At 40.0% G+C, this 27432-nt stretch overlaps 2 protein-coding genes and 1 long non-coding RNA gene across 3 annotated transcripts in view; 2 read left to right on the plus strand and 1 right to left on the minus strand.

The window, feature by feature from the left end:
- Positions 1-5985, minus strand: part of LOC140926886 (uncharacterized) — a 9328-nt gene extending 3343 nt beyond the window's left edge. The window contains exon 1 of the long non-coding RNA XR_012164498.1: positions 5870-5985. This is a non-coding gene — a long non-coding RNA (uncharacterized lncRNA). The remainder of the gene's footprint in view (positions 1-5869) is intronic.
- Positions 5986-13472: 7487 nt separating this feature from the next.
- On the plus strand, positions 13473-19600 carry LOC140926887 (uncharacterized). The gene is made up of 4 exons (XM_073376565.1): positions 13473-13869; positions 16738-17025; positions 17869-18038; positions 18904-19600. Exons 1-4 carry the CDS (start codon positions 13806-13808, stop codon positions 18994-18996), a joined length of 615 nt encoding a protein of 204 aa, XP_073232666.1. The 5' UTR covers positions 13473-13805; the 3' UTR covers positions 18997-19600.
- Positions 19601-20385: 785 nt separating this feature from the next.
- LOC140926889 (uncharacterized) lies at positions 20386-26842 on the plus strand. The gene is made up of 4 exons (XM_073376566.1): positions 20386-20485; positions 24286-24570; positions 25172-25332; positions 25800-26842. Exons 1-4 carry the CDS (start codon positions 20416-20418, stop codon positions 25833-25835), a joined length of 552 nt encoding a protein of 183 aa, XP_073232667.1. The 5' UTR covers positions 20386-20415; the 3' UTR covers positions 25836-26842.
- Positions 26843-27432: the final 590 nt, after the last annotated feature.

The raw sequence follows: 27432 nt of genomic DNA on the forward strand, positions 1-27432 counted from the left end.
ATTCGGCACGGGATTGTTTTGGGTATTGTTGGAAAAGGCCCTACGGACCTTTTTTTTGTTTTGATTTTTGCCTTTTGAAATCCGGAGTACCTTTTCGGTCTTTAAAGAAGCAGTCGGTAGAAATTGTTACCACAAGTGTGGCTGTTACGGTTTACTATGAAAAAAGGATTTAACTAGTCTGTGAATAAGCTGCTGGACAGTACATCCCTGTTGGTGTTGAGTTTGGACACTTGTTTGATTGTGTGTAACACCCAGAAAAACAGGAGGCTAGAGGTACATTATATTGTGGCCGGACTCTGGTCCATTTTCAGGTCAAGGTTACTAAGCGAAGGCAATCCCGTTTTGTGTCAACTGATTCTTCCTATACGTAATTCTGCTCGGTTCTCGGTCATGTCGACGTCGATACACAGGTACGTGTGTCTTTCTACTACACTAACCGACGGACCATTAAAAATAACCGGAAGGGGCGCAAAAAATTATTTGTGCAGGAATTTTTTTTCCTTTGTCCAAGTTGTCTGCAGGATTTTTTTTTTCTGGGGTTTCAGGATGGTTAGCGGTTATCCTGGCGTGTGGCGTGTCTTGAGGAGCTCCACAAGCTCCACATTTTCTTTTGGTACATTTGTTTATCCGTAAAAAAGCAGCTTTTAGTTAATATTCGTCATTGTTTATAAGAAATAGGGAAAAGGCAAAAGCATCACTGAAAATGAAGTAGAGCTCTGGATTCTCAACAAGATTCATCGACGGATTCGTCAGGGATGGCGAAGGCGATTACGTAACTTTAACCACCGTCCGCGAATTGTTAAAGGTACAAGATCCATGATGAAAACTCTCTTTGAGTCGATGATTCAGTCTTTGACAGGGTAGAGGATGGTCGAGGGTACGATGTGGTAATTAAGCAGTAGAAAACGTTTTCCGTGTTTGCATAGCCTGATATAAACACGAGAGGGGTTGGGAGAATTCGAGACAGTTATGCCAACCCGAGACGAAGTCGAGGGTTTGCATAACTGTCGAGAATTCTCCCAACGCCTCGAGTGTTTATATCAGGCTACGCAAACACAGGAAAAAAGTTTTCTATTGCTTTTATAAAATAACTTTTCCGAGAAAAAAACGCAAAACTCTTTGTAAGGCACTGATTAAAAGAGAAATTCTTACCAGTCGCAAAATCTTGTCCACGAAGTCTTGCACACGTAATCAGTTCTTCTTTTGCAAAAAGATGCTTTGCAAAATACGGATTTTTCTCGCTTAAAACGGTCAGCTTAAGCGAAGAAAAATGTACACTCCTTCTTTGTAACGATTTTCCAAGTTTCAGCCGACGAAGGAATGGGTAAATAAAGTAAACTTTTTGAGTTTTGAACTCGAAAACTTTTTCAAATTTGTGCTTGCGTGATTAGCGCGCGAAAAACCAAACAACTTGACGCCACAACCATGTTTACATACTCTCATGCAAACACTGCTCTCGGCCAATCAGAGCGCGCGTACTATCTTAGTTATTTTATAATGAGTAGTGGGTAAGGCACCGAATTATCCGCTTCTTTGTGGATTTAATTAACTTTTTAGTGGCATAAATTAACTCCGATGACGTCATACATCCCATTAAGATAGGATGATGTCATAGTTCATTTTCAGTAGGCAGGGAGCAAGTGACGTCATCAAAAATGTTGAGATAATAATCTATAAATAGAAAAGTGTTCTTTTATATAATTTATTAGCTATTTGCTATAGTCTTCTGATTGGATATTGTAGAAACTGTTATGTGTTCAAAATAAAAGCGGGCAAATTTTGAACGTGTTATCTTTGCAGATTATAATAAATGAAAAATCTTTAATCATGAAATTATTTTTACTAAAAATCGGTTATAAACAAAACCAAGACACAGAGGTTAACTGAAAAATCTTTACTTCAAAAGAAGGAAAAAGGAGGTTAGGCGAATGCGGAATCGTACTAATTTTTTTCGGGCAAAACATAATAACGAGGTCGAAGCGCAGCGAAAGCGAAAAACTGCCTATCAAGCAAAAATGTCAATCTTTGTTTACTTGACTCTGTACAAAGTATTACACAGGGTATAAAAATTGTATAGAAAACAACAGGTGGTTCTAAAGTAAACCCTAACTCTTTTGGTTCTCAAATAAATTCCATTCTAGTAACTAAAGAGTGGAACGTAACGTCTATTTAAAAAAAATAGGACTAAGAGGTGCGATCGCCTGGCAACACATGTCTTCTTATTTAGCGCTAAAAATCGGATATATAAACAAAATACACACACATACACAAAGTGGAGCTGAAAACTCTCTATTTCAACTTTGACTCACCATTACAAAAGCGTTTTCTCCGTTCTATCTCAAGGAAACGATTGACTATTGAAGTCTCAGCGCTTGATGAACTTATGGGCGTTCACGCGCCGTTGGTCAGTCATTATGCAGGTTAACAAGCCCACGGTTGCATACAAATTGGCTCCACAGTAAAAGCCCCGAAGGAGAAACTTGACTTATTATTATAAAAACAAAAACAATTAATAAAAACGACTATTTACAGAAAACCGACATAACCGACCGATTACTAGACCAGTCTTCGTACAATCCGACCTCTCACAAGGCTACTACTATCCGGACTCTGACGAGACGAGCGCAACTAGTTTGCGACTCACCTGACAACCTACAAGACGAGACTGATTATCTTAACAACGTTTTTAGTAAGAACGATTACAACACGGACTTTGTTAGACGGAACACTCACAGTAACACTGATTCCAACACTCAGACCAACTCTGGCCCTGTTACGACAGCGACTATACCGTACATAAGAGGCACCTCTGAAACTATTGCACGTATATTACAACCTTACAATAAACGTGTTGCACACAAACCGATAACCACTTTACGGCGACTGCTTACTAATGTCAAGGACAAAGACAAACCCGAGGACAGACAGGGAGCAGTATACAAGATCAAATGCTGCGACTGCCAGGCTTCTTACATTGGTGAAACCGGCAGAAACCTAAGCAGGCGACTGACCGAACACAAACGAGCGACGAGGAATGGTGACGTCAACAATCACATTGCTGAGCACCATTTACACACGAAACGTCAAATTGACTGGGACTCTGCGACATGTATAACGTATTCTACAGACTACTATAAACGTCTTACTTTAGAAAGCTGTTTTACTAACTTAGAGCAAACGCCACAGAATCGTAGCCAACAGTTACCAGCGCCGTACAAACGACTTATTGACGAGATCAAGCAAAACTAATTAACTACGAGAGAACGACTGGAGAACTGACAATTTGACTAACAATAGACGACTGTTTAACTGTGACAATAGACGGATCGAAACGCACCAATTACTAATTACTAGTCATCATAGCCAATAACATCACGGCTTAACTGACAGACGACCAATAACATCGCGACATAATTGACCAATCAGATCAATAACCAGAGTATACCATCAACTGACGTGATACACACCTTGACTCTGAAGATGATTGCCGCACAGGTTTTCGAAACGTCAATCACTGTCAACAACAACAGTCTTATTCAGGACTACGTTCACCCGGACGATCAAACTCAACCTACTTTTACAAACAATTAATAAATTAACAAGGATCAGTTAAAACACGCGACAAATAAATTGACAAGACAAGAGATACAGTTTTAAAAACTTTATTGAAAACCAATGACAGAAAGGGTCAAATACACAGCCATTTGAAAGGGATAGAAATTAATCCTCTTCTTCGTTCTCCTCTTTAGAGAGGGAATAAAAATCGGTTTCCAACGTCTTGGAGTTTTTGTGCGTAATTGCTCCACAACCGTGACACCGTAGAAAGCCCTCTTTGATGTAATTTCTCTCCTCGGAGATCTGGTGATCGCATATAGGACAAATTTTGTAGTAATCGTGCCAAAAGCATTTAGGACATTTTAATTTCCTAAAGTTGATTTGCAAACAGCCGCTCACCTGACATAGCTTCTAGTGTTATTATTATTGATGGGTAGTACAAAGAAAAACTCATGCACTTCATCGCTTTCACCCTGGCACTGCGCTTCCCATAAGCTGAACAATGTTGTCCTGCAGACCTCTAGCTGATCCTCATTATGATTATAATGTTGTAACCGTTGATATAGCATGTGATACCTTTCTGATTTTTTTTCTTCTTTGCTTGAAATTACAGCCAGTTTCACAGCCCAAAGGGGGGTTCCGGAACCCCTAGAACCCTCCCCTAGCTACGCCACTGTTCAGACGAAGCTGTAAAGTATTCGGCCCGATGTCTGTCTTTTTCCAAGGGGTCATGAATGTGGGCAAACTTGATTAAGCAAAAAAGGTGTTTTTGAAAATCACTCACTGTATTCCGAATGCAATAATCTTTTTTCTTAAAGTACAAATCTTTCGTTTTTATCTCGAAAAACTAAGCTTTCAGAAAATATAGGTTTCTTGGGGTTTAAAAGACTCGTAGACGGACTAAGCCGTTCGGAAGCAAATCTGTATTTTGTGGTACCCTGAGGAAAATTAGCTTAGTCCGTAGTTGATTGGCTTTTCATAAGGCGTCGTTGCTGTATGGGCGGGGGCGACTTGAATAGCACTGTCAAGCGGAACAAGCTGATAACCTCCTGAATGGCTAAAAGGGCCTTCTAACACAAATTGATACTGGCAAAACAACGTTTTGAAGGTTATAATTTACTGAATCTAATCCTCATTTATGTATTTATTCTGTTAAGACTATTAAAAAACTTCCGACAAAGCGAAAGTGGTGGTAGCTTTCGTTTACCTAAAAAGTGTGCATTATTAGTATAGGTAATAGCATGATTTGTAGTGATATTTGGCATAAATACCACGAGTGATATTCGAAATTGTTATACGTAATTTCACGAGCCGTTAGGTGAGTGAAATTTGAGACAATTTTGAAATATCACTAGTGGTATTTATGCCAAATATTACGTACAAATCATGCTATTATTTGTTTATACTACTACCCTCAAAGGTTTTGTAATTTTTACATGTAGGTATTTCAAATTAAGCTGAAATACCACTGCTCTAAGCCAATCAAATTGATGAAATTTCTCATGCAGTAGTATAATGCATTTAATGGAATCAACTCATGCGTAATTAATGGTAGTCTTTACTCTAGGCTGTTAACACTTAAGAGCTACCCAGAGCTGTAAAGTACTGCTTCACCAAAAACTAAGCGTGTGAAGGCCTAAGTGAAATCTCAAGTTGTTTTACTTTGCATTCCATTGAAGTCGAAAACAAACGACACAAGAAAGTTTCAACTGACTTGAGACTGAACAGTCCCCATAACCCAGTCACTGTTTTTGAGACAACCGTGCTATAAGGTATTCATTCGACGCTGTCTGTCTTGTTTATCGGGTCATTTCAAACCGTAAGCGAACTCGATTTAGCAAAGAAGATACTTTTGAAAATCACTCGCTGAAATCTGAATGGAATAGTCTTTTTTCTTAAGGTAAAATATATGGTTCCTTAGGGTTTAAATGACTCGTAGAGAGACGAAACGATGCGGAAGCAAACAGACGCTTGAGGGAAATGGGCTTTATCCGCCGTTATTTTGGCCCTAATGTAAAGATTACCATTACTCCCGCGTTTCTCGGAAGAAGTCGGTCACCGCACAGACATTACCGGTAGTTTAGAAAAGCTTAGAAAAAAACACTTAGTCTTAGGCTACAAAGCTGTTCATACTGTAGTGATTTAGATAGATGAAGTACATTCAGTCGAATATCTGGGCGGTTCTCGGCAGAACAAAAGATCAACACTAAGAGTTCCAGAATTTCTCAACGGGCGACTCATTCCCTGGTTGTCGTCTAATGTCCTTTTGGATTTGACATTATTTGAAAGAGTTTTGTGGAGGATACAGACTTACCCTGTCTCTGTAGCAGGTACTTTATCTTCCTTTCCAATTCGACGCCTCCTCAGTTCTAACACCTAACAAGGACTCCAAAGGTAGATTAGATACGCGTACTTAATCTGTTGGAAAACATTGTATCATACTCCATAGTAACCAAGTTCACGCGCCACGCAGCACTTGGAACAACTCACAGGATTGGGTGAAAAAAGAAAAAAAAAACATAAAGAGGGGGGCATTGGGTATATTAGAAACCGCAAAACCGAAGAAAAAAATCATCCAAAGCCGCCGAAAACCGCATATAAAACCGTCAAAAACCGATACAATGGTGACAAGTGGGGCATACAGAGCAAACTAAACTAGCACTAATTTCACCAAAGTATTTGTGAATGTCATGGACTTTGTCTGAAGCCTTCGTATCTTTTTGTGTCTGCTTAAATCATAGGCTTTGTTTCTGCCGCTCTCTCGAGCCCAGACTTTGCAGCTCAATTTCCGAAAAGCTGCTAGTTATGGAGCCTAGTTAACTTAGGAGAATTTGCACACAAGTCCTCTTTAGAATTGCAATTTTGCAGTCGCAAAAAGCTATAGCTCTGGAAACTTCAATCGAAAATCTCTAATCGAACATTACCATTTGATAACTCCCCTCCTCGTAAAAAAACGCAACACAATCCACAATTGCTTCTTCCGTTGCCGGCGCGGGAGGCACGTTGGAAGCCATAGCTCGCAAACTGACCAAATCAGGGTTCGCACAGTCTTGAAAGGTCCTTGAATTTTAGGGGAAGTCCTTGAATTTTCTTCGACTTTGAATGTAGTAGCCTGAAAAGAGTTTTTTGATGCTTTTTGGTTGTCCAAGACACTAGACAGAATATAAATCATAGCTCAGAGAATTTAAAGGTTATTTACATAAAGTGCTCAATGTTTTGTGCAATAATTAACTATCAATTTAAGACAAGTGTACTGAAAAATGTAGAGAAGTTGGTGAAGCAAACAGTTAAAGCCTTAAAGTCTTATTAGAATGGACTGGGAATGTGCATTTTTGTACCATCTGTGAAATTATATTCCTAGTAGGTTGTCCTTGAAAATATAATGTGGTCCTTGAAAAGTCCTTGAAAAGTCCTTGAAAAATGGTTGCAATTTTCTGTATGAACCCTGCAAATGGTCGCCCTGGTCTGCGAGGTCAAAGGCTCGCCGGGCGTCAAGGGAGACGCTTGATACCCTACCATGGCATTTATTTTGTCACGCATTCCTCTAAATAACTTTGGCGTTTTGCGGTTATTCGTGATTAAGTGCTGCTCAAATCGAACAGAAACCGGAACCCAAAATAGGACAAAATAGGAAAAACCGAAAACCACATCGGGTACCAAAACCGAAAAACCGCTAGTATTTTTCACGAAAACCGAAAACCAGGTGCTAAAAAACTAAAAATCCGCAAACCGCAATGACCACCAAAACCGAAAAACCGAAGTCTTTTGCAACAAAAACCGAAAAACCGATCTAAAAAATAGCCAAAACCGCAAAACCGAAAATCCCAATGCCCCCTCCATAAACAAACGAGTCAAAAAATGAACCCTAGCCCTAAAACAATAAAGCTGCGGGCTATTAGGATCTTACGAAATTAAAAGTTCTTGAGAGCTGCGTCCTCGGAAAGTGACAAGCTACCTCTGTTACTGTAAAAAGAGTAATAGGAATTGGGAATGGAATTTTGAAAAATGGGAAATGTGGTCAGCGTCAATAACACAAATAAATGGAGTCGGTTTTCAGTGAAAGGATTGACGGCGTTTCAAGAAAATTGAGAAACAGCATAACAAGCTTACAGCTATTATCCTCTCTTGGGTTACAGTTGTATTTAAGAACATAAACTTTTCAATACAGGAAACCTTATTTTTTACAGCAGCATGCATGCATGGTGACAAGTACATTATTTTCTTTAAATAGACCGCTGGAAGTCCCTAATTTTCGGTTTACACTATCGGCATACTTTGATGAAACTGTTGGCCAATGTAAATGCCGCTACAGAATAGAACGTATTCTATTCTCATAAAAGAACGGGGGCTGAGTGATCCTCTTGAATAAATACACAGTAGAAATAAAGTATATTTCTGGTTGTGCGTGCAGCTGGTATAACAGGCCAGAGCCCCGATTTTAAGTACTAGGCGACTTTGAAAGACGCGTGCTTCACATATTTGTGGCGGATTAGAATGCCTGCTTTGTTAGAAGCCCTTTGTTTAAAACGTGGCTGGATACAGCTCGCAGCTTAAGGCAAGCACGTGCCTTGTAGCTGTCAACAAAACAGTGAGGCAACATAGTCGAAAGCCATGTTCAGTTTTAGAGGTGAAGTTAGAGGGGGCGCATGATGATGAACTTGTGGTTCCACTTGCGTAATATGGCGTGGCATCCTCTTATTCTGATTCTTATTCTGATTCAAGTCCACCGCGGCGATTTCATTCATAATTCACTGCAAGATCACGGCTAACTGAAAAACACGGACTGGTATCTTAACCCTTTTCGTTTTCTTGATGGCGCAACGCCAAAGTAACTGAACTCGTAGAAGGAGCATATTTCGCGGATAAAATCCTCTTAACTCCGCAAAACGTTTCGTAACTTTCAAGAAAGTTTCCGTCAGTCCACGCCAGTCTTGTATCAATGTTCATGTTTTTCAGTTACAGAAATTCAGACAATAGAGGAAGGAGGCAATGTCAACCTTATTTGTGGAGACAGAAACCACTCTTCCAGTACTATACTGACTATATTGTCCTGGAGAAAAGACGGCGGAAATTTGCTCGTTGATTATGTCTTTTAATCAGTCCACGCTAGTGCTTATCTTGAAAGAAGTGGCAGTGGTTTGTAAGTTTGTACAGCGAACTCGTCTGTGGTACTGAGAAGAGCATTCAAGGGCCACTGTCATCATGTGTCATAATGAAAGGTGAGAAGTTAGTGAAAACCGTAACAACACAAGATGTGACACTATTCTCTTTTAAGAACTCTGAAATTCTTCTAATATCTATCTTCTAGTCTTTAGTCTCTCCAAAAAACTTAAGTGCAATACAGTAATGAATCGATCCTGGGAAAAAATTAGGGTCCGACTATTCGTACGTTTAGGTGAAGAAATGTCTGAGGTACCACTCAAATAAAGGTTATGATATTTGTTAGGTTCCGAAACATGTCAATTAATATGGCAATCTCCGTTGTGACAAAACCAAGGTAACAACGTTTTTTCATAATTTTGCGTAGGGGCCAATTTATCAATTGCTCGAGATTGGAAGGGGAAGGTAAAATGTCACTATTTTGTAAAACTTCGTTTACGCTGACATTATCGTCGTTATCGTCGTCTTTATCATTGTCTTTATAATCATTGCCACCGTCGCTTTCACTATCACCCTCGTGGTAATCTTCTTGTGTATCATTTTTCTCGCCAGCGTCTCCTGCTTCTTCCTGATCACTTTCGTCGCCAATTTCCTCTAGTACATCATCATTTTCATATTATTCATAATAATAATAATAATAAATAATAATAATAATAATTCCTTTGTTTAAACTCAGCAGTATTTAAAGCACTTATGCTAGTGGGGCCGGGCAAATGACTGAAACAAATAATTTAAATATAATCAAACATAACAGGGTTACGAATCCCAACTGGCCGGAGACAAACCAGCTGGCTATTTACAATCGTGGTCAAGGATCTGAACTCGGGACTACCAAGAACAAATCCAGCTAGCGGTCAGGGTGGTACTTGAACTCTGGGCTTCCGAATTACAAGGCTGACAGCGCTCTTAACTAACCTCTCGGCAACACTGCCTCCTACATCTTTCATCTGATTCTTCATCCTCGACATCATCTTCCTCATAGTTTAGCATATCAAAAATGCAAAAAAAAAAAAACCGTCCACAGCAGGTTAATAACTGAGGGAAAACCACACATTAAAGCCTCACGAGAACACTGTCACAAAAATGAACTTAAATCAAATCGAGGAGGTGGAAAAATCTTTGCAAAAAGTTGAGGAAAAAAATTAAGATACACGGTAATTTTCAAGGAGTTGTAATAACTCCTCTAGTGGGGCTAATTTAACTCCTTACAGTGGAGTTATTTTTTGGGGAGTTATTTTAACTCCAAAAAGGAGTTAAAGAACTCCTTTTCAGGAGTAAAAAGTGACCCCAGATATTGAGGAGTTAAAATAACCCCAAAAAAGAAGTTATCCTGTACCTAAAATTTGTACTCCACTTTCAGAGTTAAATTAAATCCAAAAAGAGTAAAAACAACCCATGTGGAGTAAAAATAATCCCATTTCGGAGTTATTTTAACTCCAGACTGGGAGTAAAAAGAACTCTTTTTCAGGAGTAAAAATGACCCCAAATTCGGAGTTAAAGTAGGAGTTAAAGTAACCCCAAAAAAGGGGTTATCCTGTACTTAAAATTTTTACTCCATCTTTGGAGTTATAATAACTCCCTAAAAATTACGGTGTAGATCTAGAATCAACAGTTCTTTCGAACGGAAAAATTAGGCTGGCCGAAAAACGTCTCGTATAGGTTTGAAGAGGATGTTACTTCTGAGCTGATCGAACTCAAAACCAAGCTACATTGTAGCTCATGCTCTGTGCCACTAGATTGAAGCTCGCTAGCCATGGAACAAAAGCTTCAAATATCCTTCAGGTTGATTTTGCATCCTCAATGAGGAAATCTCGTTCTAGAAAACATGGTTTGACGATATACCTCACAGTTCTAACTCAACTGCAAACGTTAGAAAAGTAAAAGAATTTGTCTATATCTTCCTCAAAGTAATCTTTGCTAATGATCATCTCGCGTAAAGAGTGTGCAATTATCAGAAAACGATTGAATTAAGTCAATAATCTGCCCTCTGACTTTTTAATCAGTTGTGTATCGTGTTGGAGACACAAAATACTGTGCTATAAGCCACATTGACCGTGAAAGTAGGAGAATGAGATATTGGAGGGATTTAGAATCACCTATAGCTCAAGTTTTTCTTTTATCCGTCATTTACTGTTCATTTTATCTATACACAAACTAAGTAGCTCGAAACCTGTCAGTGTTTCAACATATGCAGTTTTTATTTTCTCATTTTCTACCCGTCACTAAGACCACGTTCATTTGGCGAAGACTTGTCTTGAGTAGAAGGGTCACCCTCCCAGGTTTGTTTTTTACCAGCTTTTCTGGACACAGGCCTGCCCAGAAGGGAATGTGGACGAACGTGACTGAGATCCCATGCGAGGTGCCATCCCTACCCAATCCCACAACCCGTAAAGTTTGGACACACCACCGGGGTCCTGTACTATTTTCGAACAGTGGTGTGGGTTCTTTTACGTCCCACAAGAACAGATCGGTGAAAGTGCTGTAAGACGGGACCTACGGTTTTCGTCCTCATCCGAAATGTTAACTCTTGTTAACTTATGAAGAAAAGTTGGGCCGGCTGGAAGGGTGACCAGACCAATCCAAACGGGTGGCCCTGCTAGGCGGGTCACCCTTCTAGCCGAGCAAGCCAATTTTAATCCGTTTCCTATCACATGTAAGTCATGTAAACAGTTCGCCACGTTTTGTAAGGAAATGTATGAAAAGGCTCACCCAGGGTAGCTCGAGTAGGTGGGTGACACTTCTACCCAGGGCCAAGGGTGCGTGACTTTTCTCCATATAAACTGGTCCCTCAGAAATCGTCAACTTGAATTTTTCGTTCATCGTTTGCCGCAAACGTGATTCTTTTCCTCTGTGTTTACAAAGCCATTTTGCGTAGTTAGGGAAGTTATAAGCAGCATTTATTCTTCTGATCCCAAACTTTAGATAGCTGTGTCAACTCACGTCTCTCAGAAAAAAGTCACTCCCTATTGTTTGAAAAGTGTGTAAATAAAACAAAGTGCTGCAAAGTCACACCTTGTTATTACTTTTATACCTCTTTTACACTCCTTCTAGACGTGCAAAACACATCAATGAGTATAAAGATGGAAATGGTGGGGTAAGGGGGTACTGCATGAGACTTCTTTCAACCCGTCAATCTTCTTTGGTTAATCCATAGCTGATAAAAAGACTAGATTTTATTCCCAGCAACCGAGAGGCCAACCTATTCACCCAATTCCACTGGACTCAACGATGTTAGCAAGGGTAGTCAAATTTAAAGGCCTCTTACAGACTGCGTAGTTCTCAACCCTGCTTAGAGTCCCTCAGTCTTCATCGCAGACTTAATTTAACACTGTTTATTGGGGACATGTCGTCTGAAAAGCAACTTAAGTGCCTCTCTTTTGCATGGTCTCCCTTGTGAGACCTCTCCAGGGAACGCGGGGATATTTCGAAGGACTACCAACCCCGTAAATTGGACCCAACATACGTCTAGTAACAAACGGCTAGTCACTATAACTCTCAGTAGTGTTATTGCCTCGATGGCAGTTATAGTTGCTAGGCACATCGAAACAGTACATGATATGTTTGTTTTTAAGGAAAAGGAAACGGAGCCGTTTTATTCTTGGTTTATCAGTGATGGAAGTAAAAAATTGAAACCTATAACTTTTTCGAATTCCAAGTGGATGTCACCTAACTTCGACTCCCCTTGGGATCATTTACCGTCTGGGTTGTTGTGGTCAAATATTGCTTCAATGGGCGCGATCCATTCAACCAACATTCAGACCGGTCCGACCGGGAAAAGAGGACCACCTCAAAAGGTGGACCTGTTTTTTCGAAACTTTTCCGGTTGGACCGAACCGATCCATTGAGTTTTGGACCGAAATTTCCGGAAATTTTGGTTGAATGGATCGCGCCCAAGGTTTCGCTCTTAAGGAGAAAACTATAGACGTAAAAATGTGTGTTATTAGGCTCAAGTCAAACTCACAGCCCACTAGACTTGTTATAGCCCTCTCGAACCCCAGCAACTTTTAAAAACATCCAAACCTACCAAAAAGTGCTAGATAATAAACTTGATAGAGTCACGAGGGAGTTACTGAGGTTATCCACCGCCATGGTAAAAATTTTTCTAAAATAACTAATTTGTGATCGATTGATATTAATCGGGTATTCAGTTTTAGTTAGTGTTGGTCAGGGTTACTAAATAAATAAATATGTTGCGTAGACTTCACTTTCAAAATAGAGAGTTTTAGAGCGTCACGTTTAAGGAAAACGGCAAACGTGAATTTGTGCCAATTGTACTTGTCTTTACTGTTCTTTACTTCGACAAAAAATAAGTAGTTTCACGTTATTTATATCCGTAAGAATTGTTTTAGACTGTTTTTGTCTGCTCATTTTCTTGATTTTGAGAAATTTCCAACTTATTTTCCATTTGTCGTTCGCCGTAAACGGCGGGCGACTTTCACATTTTCCTCTTATGCACTCCTAGCGTGCGTGATCAAAAGAATAAAAAAGTCCTTGAATGATATACTCAGAAAAATTAAACGCAAAGTTTTTGTGTAGAATATAGTTAGTTTTTCATTCTTTTAATTCGTTACCAGCAACAACGAATGATTTCCAACAACACCTTTGCAAACATGGTGAAAGTTGAATGACGAACATTACAAATACGCGCGGGCTCCTTTTGTCCTCTTGTTTGCTTACGTAACGGATCTATAACAAAAAGCGTCTCAGTCCACTGGGGACATTTACATTTTTTTCAAACTCATTCACATGCAAATTTTTTGATGGATTTTAGCGCGCTGAAGAGGCTAAACTATCCTTCGTTTGTGTTTGGCGTGTTTATAATTGGAAGTTGTTCAATTACGCTCTCTTAGTCGTTTTGGAGTTTAAGGGAACTTACTTTTTAAACAGGAAGAACAGAGAGGAAGGCGTTTGGCTAAAAAAATCGCCGGTTTGAAGTCTGTAGCACGTGGAGCACCGGCATACACGTTTATACTGACTCAAACAACAAGGATTTCTAATTTATACGCACTGACTGTCGTAGTAGCCCATGTTATTCGGTATCGGAGTAAAATATACTGTCTATTCCTGGTGAAAGGATATTCGAGGGGCAAATGTCTGTGTTTCTGGTCATCTTCGCCGGCGTGCTTCTTCAATCCAACTGTAGTATAGCAGAAGGTAAGCTTAAAAGTCATGATTGAAATAAGTGAGTATTTTGTTCATTGTATCTTTTACTAGCTTGACATCGAACTCATCTTATCACGAAATGATCATATTCGAACAGCCTAAAGTATTTTAAATCCGCATCACGAGCCATTGTAAGAAACTCTTATTACAAAGAATCATCCTTCTGATGCCTTCAGGTCAGTGATAAATAGACCACTCAAGGCACACAGGGTACGAGATCTGCAAACATACTAGCAGGCATACATGACAAACAATAATTATTGTAAATAAGCAAAAGCCTTTGAAATTTTATTTTTATCATAGTAAGAATATATTAACGGCATTGCATAAAACACCTGCTAAAAATCGGAATATCTACAGATTTGTAAATATTCTTATTAAATGAAAAAAAATTCTTTAAGACAGTCATTAGCAGTAGCAAAATTCTTAGAGTAAAGCGCTAGTTGTCTTGAGCGATTTATTATTATTATTATTTTTTTTTGCTGGATGCGATCTGATCAGTGATGACAGGTGAATTTGTTGCCAACATGCGTGATTATTCTCCAAATACCCCCTCGCTGTTCGTCCTTTTTTGTAGAGTACTTTTCTTTTGTTGTTTACTTTTAATTTTGGGAATTTTACAATTATTTTTTGAAGGAAGTAACATGCTTTCAAATATTTTTGTAATCAACAAGAACATTTTGGATAAGTATAAAGAAATACTTTAAATATGGTTACAAAAAATTAGGGACCGAACGTCAATAATGTGCATGACATCCTCTTTTAAATGAGGTTGAAAAACATGCTTTTACGCATTACTATGAACGTATTCTAGTGCATTATCAAGTCATATTTACACTTTTTCAATGCGTAAAAAAGAATTTTTCCTCGCTTTAACTCTACAGTGACCTCACGTTCTTTAGTTGATAACGCAACTCTAACAACAACAACAAAGCTTTATTTGCATGCCCTATAACAGAATATTACAGTTTTGCAAAAGCTATCCATAACTAATTATTGATTCGTTAATTAATTCCGAAAATAACTAAAAATAGAGATAAAGTATTGGTGATTTCTTGGATCGGACAATTTTATTGGTTGATGGAAGAGGATAACATTTTTAAAAACACCGAGTTTGAAAATGATCGCCGGGGAGCTCACTTTGCTTGATAGAAGACTGAAAACATTATTAACGCGATTCGAGTTTATTAAAGGTTAGCTGTTATTCAGGGGTCGATGAAAATCTTGGAAAATTAACAGCGTTTCTGCACGAATGGACACATTTACATCTGAGTATGAACACCAACATGCAACAACCATACAGTTTGAACGGTTTGTACATATAAGAAGCTTTCATTTAAATACTTTGTTCCGGATTTGACTACCAAAACGTGGCTTCTATAGCTACAGCATAAAGAATTAACAACAGCATGGTGCAAAAATACAGACCATTGAGATCGAAGAAGTAAAATTATGCCATAGAAGTTTAGGAAAATTGATAGATTACGGCTTTTCATTTGTCTTTTTGGCAGTAATACATACTGAGGATATGACCCATGGATTTAACCCTTCCCCTTGCAAAAGTAGTTATTACTTTACTTTAAAATAATCGACACGAACAAGCAAATACAGTAATACCGTGGAAAAGTCCTGTCAATGAGGATTGATCTGAATCGCCAAGTTGGGTTTCGACAACAGGACACTTTCGCTTATCACTTGCTTATGTGAGAAGTACTTCTTCGGAGATCCCGAGGGGAAGTCGCTCAGTCGGGTCGGTAGGGGGCGACAAAAGTCTTTGGTAGTGATTGAAACCTTTCGTCGTACGTTAGCCCTCCCTAACCGAGTGTCTGCCCTGGATCTCCGAGAATGGTGAACTGAAATACTGCTTATAGCAGGAGTCCATAACCCGGAGAGAGCAACTTCCATAATCACAGGGGCGGATCTAGGAGGAGGGTGCAGGGGGTGCGCGCACCCCCCCCCCCCCCCCGAGATGACCTGCGGTTTTCTAATACAACGGGTATTCTGCACACAAAAAAAAACTGTGGTTTATTGGTGTTGAAGTAGAGCAAGAGTCGAGTGCACCCCCTCCTAAAAAAAATCCTGGATCTGCCCCTGAATCAGTAGGCCCATGTCACGGCTTTTTTACCGACCAGTTTATTTATAGACGCATTTCAGGCCACTTTTTCCTGCGAAAATAGAATCTCCACCATGTCTATGAGCGCACTCCAAGTATAAGATATCAAAAAGGAAAACTAAACGTTATTAAAAGGCAAAAAAATATCATTTTGGGGTCTGTAGGTTTTGATGACTGGTTTTTAAAATTTAAACGGATATTCAAACTTCGCGCCAAAACCATTCTAAAATTAAACTGATCCGTGAAAACTCCGTGACACGAGTGCATGACGCATGGAAGTTGCCTGCTCCGGGGTTATGGGTTCCTGTTATAGGAAATTTCGCACTTCAGTTATCCACAGACTGGTGTAAAACATTTGAAAATTAAACAAAGAGTTTAGAAGGTCTCCCATTCAGTTAGCCTGAGAAAACAGCCGACATTTCTCGACGCCACAAGTTGTTTCCCCTTCGAAACGATGGCTAAGCACAATATCTCTTCCAGCCAATTCGAGCCTAAACCATGTCCGGATGGCCGGGTCATTTTGCGGGATGCTTACACCACGTACCTACCTTTGAGGGGAAACCAGGACCGCTGACCAGTGGTGGGGTCAAGAAATTGCGGCTCTCTTCTCAGGCTAGCATGTAGGGGAATGGTGTATTTTGGTGGGTGGGTGGCTCTCTCAACCTAACACACTTCGGAAGACCCGCAAATACTACTAAACTGTAACGTACAATCCTGTGAAATGCAAAATATATTTTACTCTGTAGATGTGCCTGAAATCCTTAATAACGGAACGTCACTTGATACTGAAGATAACGACATAGCACATATCACGTGCTCATCACGTGCGGATCCACCACCCGTCATTCGATGGGAGAAAAAAGGAGTAGAGGTCAAAGACAGAGATGAAGGCGTAGCCATTTTGTCAACAAGTAACTCTAGCCTAGAGGAAAGTCATCTGTTTGTTGCTGTAACCAGTAATGAAAGAAGAGGGGAATATATTTGCATCGCAACCAATGAAAAAGGCATCTCAAAGCAGGCTTTTCTAATAACAGGTATTTTACTTTTAAACCTGGGGACAATTTAATTAAACTTTTACAAGTGTAATTTACCATTGCAGTAGGCATTGTTTTTAGAGTCTGAACTGACAATATACATGTACTTGAGATTTGTTTGGGTTGAGATCTTATTGGAAATAACACATTTCTTCTTTGAGTTAACAGTTCTTCGATTGTTCACACAGGACGGTGCAAATATACCCTCTTTAGCACAAACCAATGAAGAAAAGAGGATCCCAATTATGGAGTTAACCGTTGGCTGTGAAAAGGCCAAAAGTTTGGACGTCGGTAAAAAGTGGATAAAAATTCAACCACCACTGGCAGTAGTTAGAAAAAATTGGCCTTAAAAATTAAAATTTCCCTAGCCACAACTTTTTCGTTAGAGATTGTGGAAATTGCTTGCTACGACTTTACCGGCATGTGTCTCGTGGTTGATGAACCCTTTTTAAGCCACTACTCATCCAAGAAAGGTCCTTATAGATCGTCCTCCAATGTAAGGTAATCCGGATTATATACGGGAAATTTTTGCTTGTAAAATTCGGAATCCTGGGCTTTGGAATCCGGAAGCCAAGCTGCACTGACAAGGAATCCATAATCCAGAACCTGGAATCTGGAATCTACAGCGTGGAATCCAGAATCCAAGACTGTCATGAAAGTGACCTAGAAGCTTACCAACTGACCTTACTGAAAAATGAGTTCCAACGACATCAACAACAACCGTCAAATAATAAAGTCCGTCAACAGTAAATTCCCCACTCAAAGATTGATACCCTAGTCGCCTTGTTTTCTTAGAATAGGGGGAATGATGATAAATCATATTCATTAAATCTCTATTTTCAGGAAAATCGAAAGGACTTTCACGGGTGGACATTGCTGCGATAGGTATCTCAGTTGGAATTACTTTGTTTTTATCACTGGCCATCGGGTTTTTCTTGTGTCGCGGAACTAGGAATAAAAACCTCGCGAAAAGGAGGGAGAGAATAAGGACAATATCAGAGAATTCCGCACAGGTGGGTTGATGTTACATTTACTGGAGAAAAGGTGCCTGCTAGCTCCGCGTACTGGGGCTCCCTAGGAAATATCTGCTCTTTGTAATCTGCTTGTGTGGCTTCCTCTTTAGAATTTCGAAGGAAACAAAATGGCAGAAGAAAAGAAAACCGCTGCTGTTCATAGCTGTACCATTTTGTTGTTGAGTGGTGGATATTTCAGTATTCGGTTGCGGTCATTTTTAAACTCGAGGCTGAGTATTTTCTGATTAATTCACCCCGAAAAAAAAAAAATAATAAAAACATGACATTGTGGATAGTTGCCGACTTTCTCCGAGCCATCAAAGTCCGTCAAATCCTAAAGGAACCCTTGGCCTAAGATTGTGTAGGGATGGCGGAACACTTTTTCCTGTGGGGAGGGGGGGGGGGGGGAAGGGAGATCTCTAGTGGTTTGAAGTAGGGAAACTGAATAGACTTTCCTCCTAGCAATACTTTATTTTTCAGAAAAGGTAGGGGTGAATGAGCTTTAGCCCCAACCCCCCCCCCCCCCCCCGTCAACCCTCCCTGGCTTCGCCCGTCTCTGTTGGAAATTAAAAATTCCGCCTCGCAGGACTCGCCATTTTGCGACATGCTTACCGGCCTGGTTCTCTATTCGTAACGTCAATTTGTACAACGTGAAAGCTCAAGTGGGCGGAATATATTCTATTTACTTCTCCAGCTGATCGATCGGTTCCATCTTGCAACAACTAACCAAAAAAGAAAAGTTAAAGAAGCCACTTGCTCTTTATTTTCCCCCAATTGAACTTTGGTCAAGTAACGTCGCGAAACGACACGTAATCAGACTAATCATGTTAGCCGGCTTATTTTTGTGTCTGTTTGTTTTCCCTAGGTAAATGGCGCCTTAATTGAAGAAAGCCAATCACAGCCCAAGGAAGGCAGGAATGGTGTTAGAAAGCCAAAAAAGAATGTAACGACAGTTTGAGATTAGTCAATTCTATGGTGTGTGGGACAATTTTGTCAGGAAAAATTGATGAGTGCACGGGAGCACACTAAGAACATAGACTTTTTTAAGCCACTAGGCACAATCTTGCACTTTTTATCTAAATATAGATTTAGGGAGACATCTTACCTTTAGTTTAAAGTCGCTTTACACTTCACCGACCTCATCCGCTCCTCCTGGGAAAACCTACTCACCTCTGATTGGCTGAAAGTATATTTGGCGCAAACACAGGAGCTCACAGGGGCCCTCTTCTCCGTACAGGCCTCTCGTACGATAACAGACCGAATTGAACTCCACTCTGTCCTATTACCATTATTAAGTTTGTCTGCAGATCACAGCAGGCAACTTCTTGGTAGGCCATCCTCATACTACGAAATTCTAACTACATGTACTTGTAATAATCAAAAAAATGAAAACCAGACTCAAATTATGGCCAAACAGGTATCAGCTCGCTTGGCAAGAAAAAACGTCTTCTACGCCTTCTACTAAAAAGGATAATTTTTTTCAGAACAAGGAGAGTTCTGCTGCTTACATAATATATAGTAAAGTAATATAAAAATAAGCTGTGTGAAAGGATTCCAACAGTTTTAAAATGTACAACTCATGAAAACCAACAAGGACTCAAATCATGGCCAAAAAGGTATCAGCTTGCTTGGAAAGAAAAAACATATTTTTTATATTATTTTAAACTGTGTGAAGAATAAAATTCTTTTAGAGACTGAACCTAATAAAAGCTTTGCAAATACCATGCCAAAAAGGATAAAGTGATACAATACTCTGTTACGTTTCTAATTTCAATTCATCCATGCTCTTGGAGTCTTCTCATTTTCCAATATGGCGGGCGACTGCAGGTGACAAAAGCATTTTTTGGATCTCCTCGTCGCCATTTGCCGTGGGAAAACAGTGAGGCGCCTTAGAAAAGCTTCATTTTTTGAAAGCAAAATTACCATAAACCTTCAAGAGCCATCATCTCTAATAAGTCCTCCCTTAATCTCGTAACCAGGTCTGGGTACAAGATTACCCCCCCCCCCCTTTTTTAATCAGAAGAAAGTTAAAAAGTCCCCCCTCCCTGCTTCCCTCTTTTATTCCTAAATGGTAGACTGATCAAGAACAACAAGGGAAGTGAGCTGATTCGGCATAATTTATTCACGTGCTAGAAGTTCCGAAACTCATCGGCAGTGCGTGAGACCTAGGGACTAGTCAAGGAAATTATCACATGCACACCACTTGAAGTACAGTAAATTATACTGTAAAATAAATAGACAGTACACGAGGTTATCACGGCCTAGGCCATTCAAACGGAAATAATTTAATCAAAATATTTGAGGTTTTTTGCCCAAAGCTGTTTCCGGGTATTTCTGTCAATTCCAAACTGCAACACGTTTCGGGTTTGCTCATATCATGGAAGCCAAGTTTTTCTTTGCAGCGTTGGTTCTCAGTGCTCTTTCTCCCATTTCAGGCTTCAACCAAGGTAAGGTTAATTCGTTTAATTTGTTTAGTCCAAAGTTTGAAGAATTATACAGGATTTGGTATGTATTTATTCATATAAAAACGTCAGACGTGCTAGAGCAGATTTGACCTCTGGCATCATGGCTCATGGTATTAACCAAAACGAAGCAAAAGTGAACAATCTTTGACCACTCACAAACACTCTTGCTAGATTTCTTCAGAGGAGAAGCTACACTTTAGGTCTATCTCAGTGGGGAGGAATTTTGTTCCCCCAATCAATTTAATCTCTATTACCCTCTTGTTCAGCGCTAAATACTAACGGAAGCTCAGGTGATACAGTGATAATTCAAGTTAACGAAACCGTGATCTCAAACTTTTTCATAAGAGGCTGCATGCCTTGCTCTAAATTAAGCAGACGTTGCTTCAGTATAGTGAGAGAGGAAAGAAAGCTTCCGTTTTTCTCCTAACAATTTGGTCATGTCTTGTTTCGATTGTTTCGCTACTAAGCAACGGAAGGGGTTTTTTTTTATAAAGCCAGTCTTGTTTTTTTCCCGCTTACAGAGGCCTCTTTTCTCTGGGGAAAGCATTTTTCTCTCCTAACAATTTGGTCACGGTAGCCGTCTTGTTTCTCGAAAAACGGATCGTAGGCTTAATTAGTTGCAATAACGAAATAGTAAACTTTCTCTCTTTTTTCATAAAAGACTGTAGTTCTGAGGTACGCGCTGTCAAATCAAAGCAGACATTGCGAAATTAAAAGGTGAAATACTAGTTGTGTTACGCATACCAAAGTAAATAGGATTCACACACTTGGTAAATAATAGCAAGGTAAAGTAATCTGGGTTTACCTTACGGCACGTTTCAAGCATTCGCCGAGGCGATACGAGACGAAAGCTTTGACCACACACAAAACAGACTTTCTAGATCTCCGCGCTATAGGGGATATACGAAACACAAGCGGTGTCAAACGGAGGGGAAGCATTTCGGCAGCCCAAGCAATATTTTACAATCTTGCTCGAAAGCCGCAGCTAGTGAAAGCCTTGTTGGTACAGTCAAACCCCGTTATTACGTAACTACAGTCGACTCTCTCTTAACGGACACCTCTATAAGACGGACACCTCTGTAAAACGGACACCTAGAGTTGGTCCCTGCCTTTGTTTATTCCCTTTATTTGACTCTTTATAAGACGGACAAAGGTGTCCGTCTTGCAGAGAGTTGACTGTACACTGAAGGGGCCATAGAAACTATCCCGGGGGGGTACTTTAGGAATTTCTGGGTGGGGATGTGCCGCCTGGACCCTGGAACCCTTAACCTATACCACAGCTAGTTCAGCTAAATTTTGCTACCCTATACTAGAGTAAACTCCCCAAATCCCCCTATCCTAGAGTAGCTGTTTCCCTTGTCCAGATAAAATCTTTAACCAACTGATCAGTTTCCTGAAAAATGATACCCTATTCTAGACCCAAACGCTCTGATTTATATACCCTATCCTAGAGTAAACTGCTTGAAAACCATACCCTTCACAGCGGCACGTACCTATATAGCCCATTTAAGGCAGTATCCCCCCCCCCCCGGGAAAGTATCCGTATTTTAAAACGAGGTGTCCGTATTAAGCGGGTCATCTTATTAAAGCCAAAAAACACTTTAATTAGAACAAAAAATCTAAAAAAAGAGAAAAGGACATAAACATCGTCAAATTAAACATCTCTTAGAACCTTCACAAAGCCGTCATTCAGCAGACTAAATCCGCGAAAGACTCAAAACTTAATTGCTCATCTGGCATTACTTAATCAAAAACCGTGCGTTCTCTGCATAACTGTCATAACTCGTTTGATGCCAAAATCGTTTGAAATTGACGTCTACAAATCAACCTATCCGGTGTACTGTCCGGTGTACTGTAGCTGTCAACTGAAGGTTTAGGATGGGTAAAACTGGCGAGAAAATGCTTTCAAGTCAGTCTGGTTCGAGTTCTCCTTTTTTCTGACTTTTGTGACGTAACGACCCCTGAATGACCCCGCCGAGCATGCCACATAGAACGTCTTTTGTGGGCGGACAACTTAATTGTTAAATTACTTCGGCGATCCTATTTGCCCTTTGGTCCGGACAAGGCACATTTTAAGGCAAAAAAAACAACAACAACAAAAGTAAAATCTGATCGATCATTGTTTCGATCGTTTTATTACGAACTGAGCCTAAGTTTTTTTTTTAACAAAACGACCATGGAGATGAAATTGATTTGGAAACTAAAAGGCTGACTATGAGCTAGCCTCCCACGCAGGCGTGGGAGGCAAACTACGAACGTCTCTCTTTTTTCTTAGTCCGTCAAAGGGAAACGCGCGATACTCGAAAATGACCACGCGCAGGACTGAAGGCGCGAGACTCACTCACTAAATCTAAAGAAAAAAAGATGCTGCTCGCAGTCTAGAGAGGCTTCGCCATCGTGACATACCTATTGCTTACTTAATAGAACAAAACAGAAAACAGCAAAGAACAAAGCGACTCGAGTATTCCTGGGGATATAAAGTACTCAAATCGCTTTGTTACTTGCTTTTTTCAGTTATAACAGTTAATTGGTCTTTGTTAAAACAGCAAGATTTGGATACCGTCATTATTATAAAAGTTCTTACTCAGTATAATCTGGCGAGTTTTTTGGCGTGTATAACTGAATTCATTTTGCCTTCACTACCCAGAAAGACACCCATACAAGAGTAGAAACAGGTGCCTATAGGTCAGAAAGGACCTCAAAGCCAGTTTAACCCATTCGCCCCTGAACCGCCCGTAACCGCCCGTGCGGATCCACGTCCTTTCTACCCTTTGTGACGTCATCAGTTTTAACGGTCAAGGACAACCTTCTTCGCTAACTTGTGTAGAGTGAAGAGATCTTTCAAACCATACCAGAATGAGCACAATTCAGTCAAGGACACCGGAGAAAGAAGCAAAAAACCACGTGACATTGACCTGAAAATCTCCATGAAAATCTTGTTCCATTGCCCACCTACCTTTCCTTTCACCTAATCCTAAGATCCTAAAAGCTTTCCTAAAAATTCTTCCCACCAAAATGAAGCCTACTAAATGCCCAGCAAGAGAAAAAAAAATGAGGCAAGAAAAGCGAAAAAAGAAGGGAGGAGAAAAAGCGATCTCGAAATTTTGCTTTCTGCGCATGCCCGAACTTCGCAAGCTGATGTTTTGCATCTGGATCAGAAGGCCGCTAAGTGTACGACCTGTAAACCGGTTTGTGGTAAGTTTTAGCCCTTTATAGTACGACAGTGACCAGAAAACCACTCGACTAGCTTCAAAACGCGTTTTTCAGCAAAATCTCCAGGAGCGAATGGGTTAAGTTTATTGCAAAATTGCCGTAAGATTACAAGACCGCACTAAATTACAAACACCCTATGACGAAAAAAAAAAATCTCTAAAAAAACTGAATACGACACCGCCGATAATACGAAAACCCAAAACCGCTTTGTGGATAACTCGGCGAACGTATACCCCGCCTCCTGCTGACTGATCAGCTGCGGTGCCGACAAGTCGGGGGCAGAGGTCCGCGAAAACTAACGACTTTAAATTGCCTGCAGACATAAATAAACAAATTGGCAAATAAAATGTTAGGAGCTCGAATGAATGCTGACCTAGACTGATTCAAACTTGCAACTAAACAAACCGTATCTCAGAAAGCTACCCACAATTCCTCCTAGCCGACCCAGTCCTCTGGTCCGTGCCGGCAAAATAGCTATTTCTATCTGTTCCGTTTTTAATATACTACACTTTTCCAGATGTGTTCCTTTTTTTTCCGCTAACTCCACCTTCACTTTTTTAATAATACAGGTTCAGAGAAAACTACAGTAAAGACAATTTATGATGATATAGCCCACCTCACGTGTTCAGCGAGTGGTAACCGTTTGCCTTCCGTTAAATGGGAAAGAGACGGAAAAGAATTCACGGATGAAAGTTTGGGCATAGTCATCATATCCTGGGACAATGGTACACAAGTCAACAGTCACCTGATTATTGCGGTCAACGGCGATGAACGCTGGGGAAAGTACACTTGTGTTGTGTCCAGCGATGGCAAAGAAACGCGGGAAAATTTTGTCACAGAAAGAGGCGAGAAAGGTCAGTTAAGATCGTAATCCATGTTACTAATCGATATTATTATTCATTCCAAATATTTCCCCAATTCTGATTGGCTAATAGCACACGCATAATTCTCCATAACCAGTTACTGATGACCAAATTTGGAAGAATTTTGTGTTTAACGAGGAAATGACGTAAAAAATGCAGCCTTCTACAGGTTAATGCACCGTTAACCGAGAAGACCTGGGGCCAAGATGTTTTTTTTTTGGTTGTGAACTTGAAAAATTTTACTCGTTTCAAGAGTAAGAACTAGGCGAAAAAAAAGCTAAAAACATGGCAAGAACAGCAAGAAGACAACTCGAAGGGTGACATCTGCTATTTGGAGAATATTTGCGGAGCTGAACAACCCTAAACGTGCACTATCTCGGAGGGTGTTATCCGTCGAGGCCGTAGGCCTCCTCTATCTCCATAATTCTTCATAAGATACTCAGCCTCATTCATTAATTGTTAAATATACGACGAAAGAAGGATAAAAACAGCATAAAGTTGTATTATACTTGCTCATTCGTTAACCTGATATATAAAAACGAAAAAAGAAAAGGTTTATACATGCTTTCTTTTTTGTTAAATTGACTCGCAGGAAATGGAGACAAAAACTTGACGAGTGTGGATTTAATCGCCATTGGTGTGGGGTTTGGAATAACGGTATGTTTATCTCTGATGATCCTCTACTACATGATAAAAGGAATCAGGCGACGTAAACAAGAGGCCCCTGACGGCGAAAAGTCTGTGAATGGAGAGGTAAATGTGTATAAATGCCTTTTTTGCCGCCAGGTTTGAGACAGATCTACGTAGACAGTGGATTGCTGCTGGTTTATAAAAGTACCGCTCCCTCTATCTCGTCTCCAGTCTGTCCGTGTTCTTAGGTGACTCGTCTGGCGAGTGTCTTGGAGAGGTTGTCCTTTTCCGACGACGCACTGCGCTCTATTTTCCTTCCGAAGATGTCTCATGACACGTCTTGACATGACTTATGTTATGACCTTTTCATGGAAAAATAGATCAAGTTCAGTAGTCTCAGCGTGGACTAACCCATTTCATTTTCATTATTTTCGTACAATTTACATAATCTCTTGGAGTTTCAAACTGTGTAACGAAGTGGTGTTTTTACTTAATGGTTGGAGTAGTTTTAATACGCCTAACATAGCTTTTCGGAGTAGTTTCGATGTGTCTCCTCTCACAGCTTTTCTTTTGTTTTATTTTCAAAACAGGTGAACTCAGGGCTTGACGGTGATACTGCCTTATAACTTTGTTCCAGTTCAGCTTCACGCCATTGTGCATGCCTTATCGGTAGATCAAGCCACAGAGCCTTAGATTGTTAGCTGAACGCTGTGATAGCTAGCGCTTGCTGCAATATGGCACATATTTATACTATAACTAGTTGGAAGTTAATGAAGTGGGTTCGATACCAGGGAAGAAATATCTAAGAATTCTTTGTTGGCGCGTGCCTATGGAGTATGCCAGCTGGAATTTTGCCACTTTATACTTGATTGGTCTAGTCCAATCCAATCCAGAGTCCAGTCCAGATTTTCCAACTGGCCAACCTACCCTATCCTGATACAAACTATCAAACACAAAACTCCAGTTTTTCAAACAACTTATCAATTTTTTGATAAATGATACCCTAGCTTTGACGATTTTCAACGACGATTTTTAGCGGAACAAAGCGTTGCAACGTTGGAACGATGCTGGAGCTATTCGAAACAATGTCGTTGCGTTGGGCTAAAAATCGTCGTTGCGAATCGTTCCATGTAGCATCATCTTAACTTTTTGGAAAAACAGACCCTTAATGACGACAGGATATACCTGTATAGACCACATTTGGCACCCCTACCCCGGAGGTCGGTATTTGAAAGCAGTCAGTTGTTGCGTATTTTTAAGAAAGATCATTTTGTGTCATTTCTAGCATATTTATTACAAAGCATACTCTAGAAAGGTTTACCGGTATATTTTGACTTGTCAACTGGAAATATACAAGAAACCGAATGAGAGTACAGTACTTTACACTTTTTTTTTCCAAATATGGACATATTTAGCGTACAGCTGAACATCGATTTGAACTTGATAGCAACCAAAATTTAAAAAAAAAAATAGAAAATTATAAAAGTTGAAAAATCGCTTACGGAGACTTGTAGATTTTGCTTATTTGCTGATAAAAATAAGCTTTATTTATAACATTATATAGCCAAATAGTTAAAGCTATAAAAGCCAAGTTTATAGTCAACAACCGTGCTTAGCTCAAGGTGTTCAGTCTTAAAGAAAACAACATATTGACCCTCTTCCTGAAACTCAATTTGCACGTCATTTTTGTCATCTTCTTCTTCTACTACTCCCCCCCCCCCCCTTTTTGGCTATACCATAGCTAGGAAGGGGAACTGGTTATGAAACGGTGCCGCAGTTCTTGTTAAGATCAGAGCTCCAGTCCCTGACTGTGTACAAATCTGTGTGCCTATGAATAGGCCATTTCCGAGTGGCCCAAACCTCTTCTTCAAAGTGAGGCTAAGTGCGAAACCATTGATATGTCAATGAAAATGATATTATATTCTCATGCAAATAGAATTCATTTTCACACGAAGGATTTGCACTTAGTCTCGTGTTGGAAAGTAAGAGTTTTTGGAACTCGGAAATGGCACATCGTACTTGAATAAATAAAAACGACATTTCTATCGGTCAGTAATTCCACAGTGATGGGAACGCTATTGAACATTATGTGCGCTCAAGTCCAAAAGAACTAAGAAGCGTGACGAGCTTCATGACCATTGCACATTATTAACTACGTCTACACAATTGATATTTATCTCTTCTCATGCCTAAGCTTACGTTTTATGGAGGGCGCAAAGAGGC

This window comes from Porites lutea, chromosome 2 (genome assembly GCF_958299795.1).
Source record: "Porites lutea chromosome 2, jaPorLute2.1, whole genome shotgun sequence".
Taxonomy (NCBI): domain Eukaryota; kingdom Metazoa; phylum Cnidaria; class Anthozoa; order Scleractinia; family Poritidae; genus Porites; species Porites lutea.

What these genes read in the sequence shown, in the direction of transcription:
- LOC140926887 (XM_073376565.1), top strand. Translation starts at nt 13,806, where the DNA reads ATGTCTGTGTTTCTGGTCATCTTCGCCGGCGTGCTTCTTCAATCCAAC. An exon ending in GCAGGCTTTTCTAATAACAG is followed by an intron (nt 17,026 to 17,868) that starts GTATTTTACTTT and finishes CTCTATTTTCAG; the next exon opens with GAAAATCGAAAGGACTTTCA. An exon ending in TATCAGAGAATTCCGCACAG is followed by an intron (nt 18,039 to 18,903) that starts GTGGGTTGATGT and finishes TGTTTTCCCTAG; the next exon opens with GTAAATGGCGCCTTAATTGA.
- LOC140926889 (XM_073376566.1), top strand. Translation starts at nt 20,416, where the DNA reads ATGGAAGCCAAGTTTTTCTTTGCAGCGTTGGTTCTCAGTGCTCTTTCT. An exon ending in CATTTCAGGCTTCAACCAAG is followed by an intron (nt 20,486 to 24,285) that starts GTAAGGTTAATT and finishes TTAATAATACAG; the next exon opens with GTTCAGAGAAAACTACAGTA. An exon ending in AAAAGTCTGTGAATGGAGAG is followed by an intron (nt 25,333 to 25,799) that starts GTAAATGTGTAT and finishes TTTTCAAAACAG; the next exon opens with GTGAACTCAGGGCTTGACGG.